At 44.3% G+C, this 13,177-nt stretch overlaps 1 protein-coding gene across 5 annotated transcripts in view; it reads left to right on the forward strand.

Moving 5' to 3' along the window:
• The window catches only part of LOC137168655 (caskin-2-like), a 78,483-nt gene extending 66,869 nt beyond the window's left edge, over positions 1–11,614 (forward strand). Inside the window, exons 12-22 of one of the 5 annotated variants that reach the window (XM_067571387.1) lie at positions 606–779; positions 2,062–2,136; positions 4,541–4,677; positions 6,154–6,217; positions 6,495–6,592; positions 7,607–7,717; positions 7,916–8,017; positions 8,118–8,256; positions 8,339–10,000; positions 10,328–10,925; positions 11,192–11,614. In XM_067571387.1, coding sequence (XP_067427488.1) covers positions 606–779; positions 2,062–2,136; positions 4,541–4,677; positions 6,154–6,217; positions 6,495–6,592; positions 7,607–7,717; positions 7,916–8,017; positions 8,118–8,256; positions 8,339–10,000; positions 10,328–10,925; positions 11,192–11,288 — 3,257 coding nt within the window. In that variant the 3' untranslated portion in view covers positions 11,289–11,614. The remainder of the gene's footprint in view (positions 1–605; positions 780–2,061; positions 2,137–4,540; positions 4,678–6,153; positions 6,218–6,494; positions 6,593–7,606; positions 7,718–7,915; positions 8,018–8,117; positions 8,257–8,338; positions 10,001–10,327; positions 10,926–11,191) is intronic. The other 4 variants (XM_067571388.1, XM_067571389.1, XM_067571390.1 and 1 more) reach the window with 4 other exon arrangements.
• Positions 11,615–13,177: the final 1,563 nt, after the last annotated feature.

Here is a 13,177-nt window from a genome sequence, read left to right on the forward strand (position 1 = left end):
TTTTAGAAATGGTTACTCAAAAAGGAGGAAATAGTGCATTCGTTGGGGACTATTTTCAGTGGTGGATGAATCCACATTTGGTGCTCTAGTGAGTATTTCTGGCAGGAGGATGGTGTGTGTGTTGGATTATTAATAATAATTAATTTTGGACAATAATGGAGCTCTACAACACAGAGGAAGAAAATATATCAATAACAATATTTGTAAATAGATCAGTTCATCCCTGGCTTCTCTCTGCACATAAGATTTGCTGACTTGACGTTTATGAGTGAGGAGTTTTGGACATTGTTTCTACATCTTCACCCAGTTGATGGTCAGTGTTCACTTCAGTCATGTATAGATCAGAGAGCTTCATAATCTTCATCATACTGGATGTGACGTAGATTTAAAGCCCCTCAGCGCTGCTTACAGATCCTGAATAAGAACTAACCTGCCTGCTTCCAGACCATCCCATGCCTCCACTTCCTCTCTCCTCCTTCCTGCATCCATCTCTCCATCCACATCACGTAATCACTGACCTCCACCTCTAACCATCAGCTTGATAACCTCCCCCTCCTCCTCCTCCTCCTCCTCCCCTTCCTCTTCCTCCCTGTCTCGCCCTGTAGGGGGCACCCTGTCCCGGCACGCCTCTCTGCCCACCCAGCGCCAGCAGCTGCTGTCCAGAGCCCCCCTCTCCTCCAGCCTAAGCTCCGCCCCTCAGACTGACGACTCCTACACTCTGTACGCCCCCCCCACCCATGTGGTGCTGCCACTAGCCAACGGCCTCGCTGCCAACACAGGTATACACACTCAGGACACAAAACACACATGGGAAGTGATAAACAGTGATGGAAGAAGTACTCAGATCCTTTACATAAGTAAAAGTACATAAGTATTATGAGCTTGATGTAGTTAAAGTATTGCAGTAAAAGTAGTGGTTTGGTCCCTCTGACTGATATATTATTATATATGACATCATTAGATTATTAATAGTGAAGCATCAGTGTTAGAGCAGCATGTTACTGTTGGAGCTGCTGGAGGTGGAGCTAGTTTACACTACTTTATATACAGTTAGCTAGTTTAGTCCAGTGGTTCCCAACCTAGGGGTCGGGCCCCTCCAAAGGGTCAGCAGATAAATCTGAGGGGTGGTGAGATGATTAATGGGAGAGGAAAGAAGAAAAAACAAAGTTCTGTTACACAAATCTGTTTTCAGTTTTTGGACTTTTTCTCTAATCTTTGATTTTTGGTGAAATATTGGATCATTTGAACATTTATTGAAATGAAAGCATGTGAGAAGTTTAGAGGGAAAAATCACTATTTGGTGGAGCTGTTAACAACTCATAGACATGTGAAATGTGACCCCGACTACACACTGCTTTTTGTAAGACGTCAAAAGCCAAAAAGGTTGGAAACCACTGGTTTCATCTTTAACAATGTATTGTATTTTAAAAGCTTGTTATATTATCCATTGTGTCAAATCTTCATCTGAAAAGTAACTAAAGCTGTCAAATAAATGTAGTGGAGTAGAAAGTACAATATTTCCCTCTGAAATGTAGAAAGTAGCATCACATGGAAATACTCAAGTAAAGTACAAGTATAAATACCTCAAAATTGTACTGAAGTACAGTACTTAAGTAAATGTACTTAGTTATTTTCCACCACTGCTAATAAACATCGAAATCTGACCTCCAGCATATATTTCAGGGTGTCTACAAGTATTAAAAAGTGTTCAGTTTCCTGTCCAAAGGTGTTGAATATTTCCTCTTTCCTGCTGTAGACAGTAACAGTAGTTGTAAGAGTTTTTTGTATGTGTTTGCCGCCGTTGGGAGACGTTCTACATCAATAAACTGCAAGTGAAACAGGTACGACAGTGGATTGTGCAGCAAACACTGTCACTACTGCAGCCACAGGAGCTTTGAAGCTCATCCACTCACTGTGCACAAGAAAAGAGTTTAGAGAAAACTTCAATTTATTCATTCATTTTCACCAAATCAAAGCTCCCCTCCACGGACAGAAACACCCCACACCCCACACCCCACCCCCCAACAGAGCTCAGCCCATCAGAGTCTTTGTGTCTGATAGGTCTGTCTCCAAGCCGTCTGTCTCAGTCCGGGTGTCCCTTCGAGGACATCTGGGTGCTCAGGGACTCGTGTCATGGTAAGAGCCCCCGAACAACAGCTTCTCCTCCCCGGCTGCCCCGAAGCTGCATCGCTGCCCGCTGAATGCTCTGCATTAGGACCCCGACACACCAAGACCACTTCAGAGAGCTGCTGTTGTCCGAATCTCGTGGCTGTGTTGCCTCACATTATCGCACATCGCTTCATGTCGCCCGATGTCACCTCATGTCGACCAAGTTGCTTCATGTGGCCTCATGTCACCTCACGTCACTTCACGTCACCTCACCTCATGTCCTCAAAGTCGCTTCATGTTGCCCCAAATTCGTTCATGTCACCCAGGTCGCTTCATGTCACCTCATGTCACCTCACTTCACCTCATGTTTCCAAAGTCACTTCATGTTTCCTTAAGTTTGTGTCTCCTCATGTCGCCCCAAGTTCCTTCATGTCGCCTCACATAATATCACCTCACCTCATGTCACCGCATTTTGCCCCAAGTTCCTACATGTTGCTTAAGACGCTTCATGTCACCTGATGTCACTTCATGTAACTTCACATCACCTCACCTCACGTCACCTCAAGTTGCCCCCCAAGTTGCTTCATGTTGCCTCAAGTTGTTGCCTCAAGTCGCCCCAAGTTCCTTCATATTGCATCATGTCAACCCAAGTTCCTTCATGTCGCCCCAAGTTGTCGCTTCAAGTTGCCCCAAGTTCCTTCATGTAGTTCCTTCATGTTGCCCCAAGTTGTCGCTTCAAGTTGCCCCAAGTTCCTTCATGTCGCCTCAAGTTCCTTTCATGTTGCCCCAAGTTGTCGCTTCAAGTCGGCCCAAGTTCCTTCATGTCGCCTCAAGTTCCTTCTTGTTTCCCCCAAGTTGTCGCTTCAAGTTGCCCCAAGTTCTTTCATGTTGTCTCAAGTTCCTTAATATTGCCCCTAAGTTGTCGCTTCAAGTCAGCCCAAGTTCCTTCATGTTGCCTCATGTTGCCCCAAGATCCTTCATGTCACCTCAAGTTCCTTTCATGTTGCCCCAAGTTGTCGCTTCAAGTCGGCCCAAATTCCTTCATGTCGCCTCAAGTTCCTTCATGTCGCCTCAAGTTCCTTCATGTTGCCCCAAGTTGTCGCTTCAAGTTGCTCCAAGTTCCTTCATGTTGCCTGAAGTTCCTTCATGTCGTTTCAAGTTGTCGCTTCAAGTTGCCCCAGGTTCCTTTATGTTGCCCCAAGTTCCTTTATGTCTCCTCATGTCACATCACCACATCTCATGTCACTTGAAGTCACTTGTGATTGCCTCATGTTGCTTCTAGTCACGTCATGTTACTACATTTCATTTCAAACCGCTTCACATCCCCTCACATTGCTTCTGGTTGCACACGTTGCGTCCTGTCATTTCATGTCACCTCAGTTTATTTCTTGTAGTCTCATGCCACTTTAAGTCAGTTATGGTTGCCTCACATCACTTCATGCCGCTTCACGTTGCCTCACATCACTTCATGCCGCTTCACGTTGCCTCACATCACTTCATGCCGCTTCACGTTACCTCACCTCACTTCAAATAACTTCTAGTTGCGTCACATCGACTCATGCTACCTCATGTCAACTCAAGTCGCCTCACATCACCTCATGTCACCGCCCGTCACTTCAAGTGACTTCAAGTCAAACCGCTTTACGTCACCTGACATCACGTCACCTCACATCATCTCACGTAGTCTTCGAACTGTCACTGATTAGTGCCGACTGGAGCCAACAGCACACTAGTAAATCTTCAGGCTCCTGATGGTCTGAGACGGCCGGCGGCAGACAGTCGTCTTGGTGTGTTGGGTCCAAACACTCTGTATCATTCAATGTATCGTCTGCTTCAGGCTGAACTAAGTCAGAGCTCCTCGCTGCTGCCACAAGGAGGCCATGCCAGTCCATCCCTGTATTCTGAGTACTGTTATTTATTCCCTCAATGAATAATCATAGTTTAGATCTGTGATTGTAGTCCTGCTGCATTTAGACAATTTTTGGAATCCAGGCAGCAAATCCCTAAATTTAAAATGAGGGTCCCCCAAAAAGAACAGTTGTATTTATATCTACATAAATATATTTTCTTTTTAGCTAAGTAGCGAGGCAGCCTCTGAGTTTCACTCATCCCAGCAGTTTAGTGAAAAAGTATCTTTTTCTGCAGTTTAGGAAGTGAAATACTTGGTGAGTACAGCTCCAGACTTTTGCTACCCCCCCCTTCTTTAAAGCCTGATGCTGCTGGCTACATGCCTGTCATGGATGGCTCCCCTGCTCTGCCACAGCACAGCTTTCATACCAGAAACCTGCATCCCGCCCGTCACCCCCCGGCCCCTCAGTCCATCGCCCCTGCAGGCTTGTTGGCCCTTGGCGATGAGCCTCCGTTGCTTCCGACCGACATGTCCGCCGCTGTGAATGTGACGGACATCATAAATGTATTTGTGTCTCTGCAGCCGGAGACAGAAACAGTGTTGGGAGCACCGGCAGCGTCGGCAGCACGCGCAGCGCCGGGAGCGGACAGAGCACCGAGAGCAACAACGCATCCAACGGACTCCAACACAACACCGGTCACCATGACAACGCTAACAAGGTACACAAATATACAGTATATCAGGCTGATATCAGTCTTAAATGTAAAACAGTCAGATCTGATGTGACATACAGTATATTTGATTATGTTTGTCCTTTTTTAATCATCAGCTCATTTATGCAACAGTTTCTTCAGATGATAAATTAAGAGGGTAAATTAAGAACAAGACACAAGATAATTAGCCAGCACCGCTTTGGGGGTAATGTGTTGGCAGAGTATTAAATAGTTCTAATAGCAAATAAAAGAAAAAAAGCTATACTACTTTTTTATTTTCGGAATCGATAGATGTTATGATTTACATAATGAAAACTATCTCATTAAGAGCATTTATTTTTTTATCTAATCCATTAACTCATTATTGCACATTAAGCACAATTATGTAGTATATACTGCATATAGCTTCTAATTTCAATTTGATCTCTACTTACTGTTTACTTTTTGTATCTGTATATAGATTTAATTTCATTTGGATTCATGGGTAGTCTCCCCATTTCTGCTTCCTCCATTTATTCTTGTGCTTCTTTTATCTTAAATATAAAAACATCAAATAAATATAAAAGAAATCAGTTAAGTTAAAATGATTTGAAACAAACAGTTACAATAAAGATATATAAATAATCTGAAATCCTTATTGATTTCTCTTTTACACTGAGTAAAATAACATCATAAACATTCAGTTCATTTAAGTAAGCTTCTTTAATGAGGTTTAGTTTAAACAAAGTAAAACAACAGATCATTTTTCAATTATGTTGCCATTTCTACATTTGACAGAGAGATCTATTTATTCTTAATTTTTCATCTCTTAGCTGAATGCTTATTGTAGTTAGTAGTTAGGTTTTTTCTAAGCAGATTATCAGAGAATGAATTGTTATGTCTTTAGTTTTTTCAGACATCTTTGTGTTTTGCTCCAAACAACTAGGAGTCATCTGAATTTTTCACATATTTATAATTCCCATAAAAATTACATGCATATTTTGCTCCAAACTAGTGAACAGCTCAAAATGTTTTTCTGTGTTTGCTTTGTCAAAATAAACAGATCCTTAAAAACCAACCAGGCAATATTAGATCACAATCTGTTGACGTGCAGAACTCCACAATGGAGAAATGCAAATGACAGCTTTTGCTGCATGTAGGCAACACATAAACATGAACTTTACTGCTGATTTACATGTGGGCAGGCATCTTTTCATCTTGCCCTGCACAAAAGTATGTCTGAATCTGTTTCTGTATTTTACAGGATTTCAGATTTAGAGTTACTTAATCTTTGTGTAAAATATTGTTTCCTGCCAAGAATAAATCCAGATTTTTAGGTCTCTCTGAGTCAAAGTCACAAACTGAAGATGTTGAATAGCAGCTGTTAGCATCGTCAGTTCAGTTCATCATGTAGTGCTGATGTCTTATTCTACATTCTGACTTCTGATCAGTTCTCTGCTCTTCAGTAAAATATTACTAATGAACAGTTATTTTTATGTGCAGCCGGCGCCCTCTGCTGTTGATTCTGGACACTCAGACCTCAGCAAACAGCCAGACCATCCTGCAGGTACTTTTAATTTCCTTTATCAAACATGTTTTTATAACATTTCCCCCCTTATATTAGACTCCCAAACACCAAACACCTTTTTGATCAAATATTTTCAACATATATTAGGCAAAATGTAGCAAATTCCTTCCATCCCATTTGTCCTTCCCTAAATGTTACCACGTGTTACATATACAGTATAGAAATTACCAAGATGCCGATATTTCAAGGACATGGTTACAAACTGAGTTCAGTGCACCCGTTGACCTCTGTGTGACCTCCTGTGATGTCACTGCAGGTGGGACTCCTCGGAGGCAGACGGTGACGGTGCAGAGGCCTGCAGAGCAGAGTTTCTCTCAGCAGTTTGTCCGTCCTCAGCAGCTGCTGGAGGGGAAGGTAAAGATCCACACAGAGGTGCTGTCTTCAAACTGTTGCCTTGTCAATCCTTTATTTGTGTAGATGTTCTATTAAAGTGGATGAAGAACATGTTCGTTATAAGTCAGGCATGTGTTTTCAGCAGTTCTTTAAGCTTTGCAATAAAGTATTCTGGGCAGGTATCCTATAAATCCCATTATCTCTGCTAAAAAGTCAGATATTTCCCTCAGGAGTTGGTAGAGAGCAAAAACAGCTAAAGGAGAGTGAATATTGGACTTACATTCACCAGGTGGACAGAAACACGACTCCACATGAATGATAATGTTGCTCCGTAACTGCTGGATGTGGAAAGAAGCAACTGTTTGCTAACAAGTTCAACATATCAACTTAAAAGCTGATGATACATCAGTGTTGTTTTCACTACAAAAAATCAGTTAAAGCAGGTTTAATGTGCACCCCAATGTTCTGATTTCAATTTACTAAGTTTTGTTTTTCTATCATGCATTTTTATTTTATAATTGTATTTTTATTTTATTTATTTATTTGTACTTATTTGCATTTCTATAATGTATTATGACTAGGTTTATAAATATCCTTTGTTGAAAGCTGTATTGCAATGTATACGTACATATTAAAGAAAGTAAGCGAAAGTGTGAGGGTACTGTAAGGTCACAACGTCAGACTAAAAGCTTCAGCCTTCCAGTTGAGTTTTCCACGCTAACTTGTGATAAGCTTATGACTGATTCTGACGAAATGTCACTCATATTTGTATGATTGGAGTTTCAATCTCCTAAAATGTAAATTCAACATCATTTGCCCTTAAAAGTGTATTTTGAATTCTTTATAATAAATTTGATATAAATTTTATAACGATTTCATCGTTATAAAGATAAATGTCACCATTTATCAAGTTTTAAATTTTAGATTAAATGCCCAGCCTTAACAGAAAGTAATAGGAAATGAACACTTCAGAGTTCTGCAGTACGTCATTGAGGTGTGTATTATATTCACCCTTTGTACTTGTGTGTGTTGTAGGATGCAGAAGCCATCTATCAGTGGCTGAGCGAGTTCCAGCTGGAGCAGTACACTGGAAACTTTATCAGTGCTGGTTATGATGTCCCGACCATCAGCAGGATGACTCCCGAGGTGAACAAACACAGTCTGATGATTTGTATTTTTATAATTAACACACAATTAACAGCATTAGACCTGCTATCTGGAACTGTCTGTTTTTTGGTGACAACAGCTTCATTTGTTTAATTTATCTCACTGGAAACCGCTGTGTAAAACTTATAGTAGAGTATAGTAGAGTAACTCATGTCTTGTGTCTTGTTGTATCTGCAGGATCTGACAGCCATCGGAGTGACCAAACCAGGCCACCGCAAGAAAATCTCCATCGAGATCAACAACCTGAACATCCCTGAGTGGCTGCCGGAGTACATCCCAGTGAGGAACTGTTTTATACCAGAGCTGCTGCTGCAGACCTGGTGAATACACTGACTTCCAATCACTGACTTTGATCTGACTGATGTTTCTTTTCTCACAGTCTGATCTGGGTGAGTGGCTCAGTGCCATCGGCCTCCCACAGTACCACAAGAAACTCTCTGAAAACGGCTACGACTCGATCAGCATAGTCAGAGACCTCACATGGGAGGATCTGCAGGAGATCGGCATCACCAAGCTGGGTGAGGAGATGTTATATGCTCTTCAGTGTGACCTTACAAGTGTTGTTTTGCTTTGTTTTGATGGTAAACTTCTCCCCTTCAGGCCACCAGAAGAAGCTGATGCTGGCAGTGAAGAAGCTGTGTGACATCCAGAGGGCAATCCTTCAGGCTGAATCAGGCCAAGGCACGCTGCGACGCAAAGCCCCTGGAGCCCTCCATCTGGTCACCATTGAGCCGCCCGATGCTGGAGGTGAATGCTCTTCGCCTCACACCCCAAAGATGCTGACCTTCCAGGACAGCGAGCTGAGCGCAGAGCTGCAGACGGCCATGTCCAGCCACTATGGAGGCTGTGAAGAAGGCTTGGCCATCAAGAATGCTGTGGGGATGTCACAGAGCCAGGAGAGCATTGACAACAGGTCCAGAGGCTCTGGCCGCTCCCAGGAGCCTCCCACAGCTTCAATCAACCCCCACAGCTGGTCCCAGGAGAGCCTGGATGGCAGTCCTGCCAAGGAGAGGAACCTCCCTGAGGGCTGGGACCAGAGGCCCCTGCAGCAACAGCTGCTGCCCAAGCAGGTGCCTCTGGGTACAGCCACTGTGTTCAAGTACCCAGCCATCCCAGCGAAACCCAAACTGTCTGGCTCATGTGGATCCTCTCCTCACGGCTCCCCGGCACTGAAAGGTTTCAGCTACCTGCATTCTCAGTGTGGCTCCACAGACCTGAACCCATCTACCAGACCTGAGGACTACACCCAGACTCTGACGCATCCCAAGAAGCGCACTCATAGCCTGACCCGCTATGCTCTCTCAGACGGAGAGCCCGATGATGAAGACGAGGAACCTACTCTTCCTACTGGAAACTTGCCATCATACGCCACCTTAACCCGCAAACCCGGCCGCAGCCAGCTGGCTCGATTACAGTCGAGTCCAGAGAAGAACGGCAACGTGGGGCGCAGTCAGTCATTTGCAGTGCGCGCCCGAAAAAAAGGTCCACCTCCTCCCCCTCCCAAGAGACTGAGCTCAGTGAGCAGCACCACCAGCGGGGAGCTGAGCGACAGCAGCACGACATCCTCTGCTGGTGGGGTGGTGACCGACAGTCCAGGGAGTGTGAGGAGCATCACAGCCACCCTGGAGGGCAGCACGGAGGTGACGAACCACCCAGGACTTAAACTAGACCTCACTGAGCAAGAACCGCCTCCCCCCGAGTCCAGAGAGACTCCAGGGGTGAGGAGGAGGGTGCAGAGCGAGTGTGTCCAGACCAGCAGCACCGAGCCAGACCGAGGGGTGAAGTCAGACTCAGAGGAAGAAGAATCTAAAAGTCACGGACTGGAAGCATCTTCATCTCCTCAGAACAGCTCCAGCGAGTGCATCCCCTTCGCTGAGGAAGGCAACCTGACTATCAAACAGAGGCCCAAAGCTCCGGGGCCGCCCAGGGCTGAAGCTGTGCTGGAGCCACCAGAGAAACCAGCAGGCAAAAACCTAGAGGTGCCCGAGTTTAACCTGAAGGAGTCAGACACAGTAAAGCGCCGACACAAACCCAAAGACAAGGAGCAGGGTGGAAGCTCCCCCAGCAGAGAGGCAGGCTCGGAGTCAGACAGCAGCAGGCCTCCGTCCCAGAGCCAGGAGGAGGTCAGTCTGAGGATCAGTGAGGCCAGTGTGGAGAGGCCAGCCAGTCCAGCTACAGGGTCCCCCATCAAACCTCCACTCTCCCCAAAACCTCCTGCAGTTGCCCCAAAACCTGTCCGCCATAGTCTGCTAGCAGCACAAGGTAATTTTATGTCAGGTATGAACACTGCTAAGAAATCTTACAGACGAGAAGTGACAAATCAGAATTTGTGTCTCCTCAGTCACATAACTTGGATTCGAGTCAGACCCGAGTCATGAATTTAACTATTTTAGACTTTGTCACCTTTGACTTGAAACTTGTCAGTCTTGACTTGGGACTTGTTGGTCTTGAGTTGACACTTTTTATTCTTGTCTGTTGACTTGTTCTTGACAGGAATTGACTAAGGACGTGTTGTTCTTGACTTGTGACTTGTTGCTGTTGATTTGGAACTTGTTGGTATTTAACCTGCTATTGTTTCTGTTTCTTCAGCAGCTGGACCCTCCTCTCCAGCTGTGACTGTCAGCGTGGTTCAGAGCGTGGCCTTCACCTCTCCGTCCTCTCCTGCTCATGTCCCCCTGGTCCCAGCCCCAACTCCAGCCCATGGGCCCCTGGTGCCAGCCCATGGGCCCCTGGTCCCAGCCCCGGCGCCAGCCCACATGCCCCTGGTCCCAGCCCCGGCGCCAGTCAACGTGCCCCTGGTCCCAGCCCAGGCGCCAGCCCACGTGCCCCTGGTCCCAGCCCCAGCACCAGCCCATGGGCCCCTGGTCCTGCCTCCAGCGCCAGCCCACGGGCCCCTGGTCCCATCCCCGGCGCCAGCCCACGGGCCCCTGGTCCCGGCCCCGGCTCTAGCCCATGGGCCCCTGGTCTCGGCTCCAGCTCTGGCCCCGGCTCCTTCCCTGTCCCCGGCCCCTCAGAGCCCCTCACTGACAGCAGCAAAGCCTCAGGTGTGCGTGGTGGGTCCGGGCCTCGTCCCCGAGCTGTCCTGCGGGACGGAAGTGGTCCAGCAGAGACTGGATCAGACCAGCACGTCTCTGGAAGCAGCTCTAATCGCCGTTGAGAGGAAACTGAACCTAGAGGACTCAGATAGGTAAGAAATTCTTACTTACTTACGTCTTACATTTGATTTTTATCTGAAAAGTAACTAAAGCTGTCAAATAAATATTGTGGAGTAGAAAGTACAATATTTCCCTCTGAAATGTAGTGGAGTGGAAGTATAAAGTAGCATCACATGGAAATACTCAAGTAAAGTACAAGTACCTCACAGTTGTACTTAAGTACAGTACTTGAGTAAATGTAGTTAATGACTTTCCACTACTGATATTAACTGAGTCTCGTTTCTTGTTTCTACACCAGCAGAGCGAACACAGTGAAGTCAGCAGGGAACATTCTGGATGACATCGGCAACATGTTTGATGACCTGGCCGACCAGCTGGACGCCATGTTGGACTGAAGATTTCGTATGAAATCCACAAAACATGCACCCTCAAGCTCAGGAAGTGAAACTCAGAAAGAGGAAAAGATGGAACAGAGAAGGATTGATGGAGTGATTTTCCGATTCTCCCTCTGAACTGCACAATGGAGACAGTCAGAGGAGCTAAAGTCAAACACCAGCACTTAATCCTCACTGTGCTTCCTCCACCAGAAAAACTGAATCCTGCACTCATGTTTCTAACTGAAACAATTGAAATCTGATTTCTGTACGGATGGATCTTTTTAATCTTTATGTTGTCTTATTAAACATGAACCAAACAGAGACAGAGTCGGAGCAGCGGTCCACTGTGAGGAAAAACTCCTGAGTATTATTGATTATTCTTAAATACTAATATTTGTCTATGAAGTTCTGTCTGTTTGACATTTTAGAGAGCCGAAGTCTGGATGTCACTTACTGTCTGAAAAAGTGAAGCGTGATTAAGGGGTTTAACATCCATGTTTTAATATAAATGAGCATCTACTACAGAGGTCGATATGAATACCCCAAACCATGATAAATAATCTCTCAGCAATGAAAAAACAGCATTAATCTCAGAGATGTTGATGGTTAACAGGCAGTAGACTGAATGTGTTTGCCATCATCACTTATTTAGATTGACATTATTTATTTAAACACATTTTTTTTTAATCGGCAACTTATTAAGAATACATGCAACTAACTTAAAGTACACATATTCTGCACATTTCCTTGTGTATATTTATATTCTGGGGCTCTACTGGAATATTTTTGCATGATTTACAGTTAAAAGCTCCTTATTTATCTTCTACTGGTCCTTTATGCAGCCCCTCAGTTCAGCCTCTGTCTGAAACAGGCCGTTTTAGCTCCTGTCTCTTTAAGGCCCGTCTCCTGATGAGCCCACTCTGTTCTGATTGGTCAGCTTCAGGAAGCTTCCTCCGGTTGCAGAGGCTACGTTAACAAACTACAGTAGCAGGATTTCACTTCTTTTTCTCCTTTACTCCAAACGTCAACTTCTCAAATCCATCGTTTATACACCCATTTATTGGCGTGTGCGATGAGCTGACATCAGGTTGTCGGCAAGGTAGGTGGGTATGTCATATTAGGCGTTTCTGCTCCAAAACAGGGAGCGGATTAAACAAAAATATGAATTAAACAATGATCTTACATCCTTTCTAAAAGTGCACCATTTTTATCTATATATGGAGTGAACCACATGACACACAGTTGGGTAAGGGTGCGTTGTAAGGCGGATTTCTTTGGCATTTATTTGATTAATGTAGTTTTGAATGGGCTTTTCTGACTTCGGTTCTCTATCTGTCATGTCTGACCATTTCAAATTTTATCCTTTTTAATATTTAAAAAAAAAAATCTATTTTATACCAAGTGATGTTAACTGTGTTTAGATTGTCCTCGGCTCAGCTAGGTGCCACTAAAGTATGTTTGTGTGCTTAAAACTGACCTTTTCTACAAATACACGTGTGTGTTAATGAAGCTGCAGTAAACCTGTAAAATCCTGTTGTTTATATAAAGGGAAGAGATGCATGTTCAGCTCATTTCATGTCAGTAACATACATACTATTTTTTATATTCATTTTAGCCAAATTAGTATTTAAATTAGAGTTATCTAAATATGTATATTGTACACTAGAGCTATATACAGGAGCAGATATTCAACCAAAGGTCTTTGTACAGATTTTCCTCACATATTTTCACAAACATTTCCTTTAAAAAAGAAAACTTTACAGGTCCTTTAATTTTACAGTAAAAGCCCAGGAAATTTTCTGAGCAATTTGCAGGTATTTAACAGGAAATTTTAGGACATTTTACAGAAACGGTGGCGCAATTTGGTAAAAAGTATAAGAAAAAAGTGTTTAGTCGACTTAGTGACG

Source organism: Thunnus thynnus, chromosome 17 (genome assembly GCF_963924715.1).
Source record: "Thunnus thynnus chromosome 17, fThuThy2.1, whole genome shotgun sequence".
In the NCBI taxonomy this organism is placed as follows: Eukaryota; Metazoa; Chordata; class Actinopteri; order Scombriformes; family Scombridae; genus Thunnus; species Thunnus thynnus.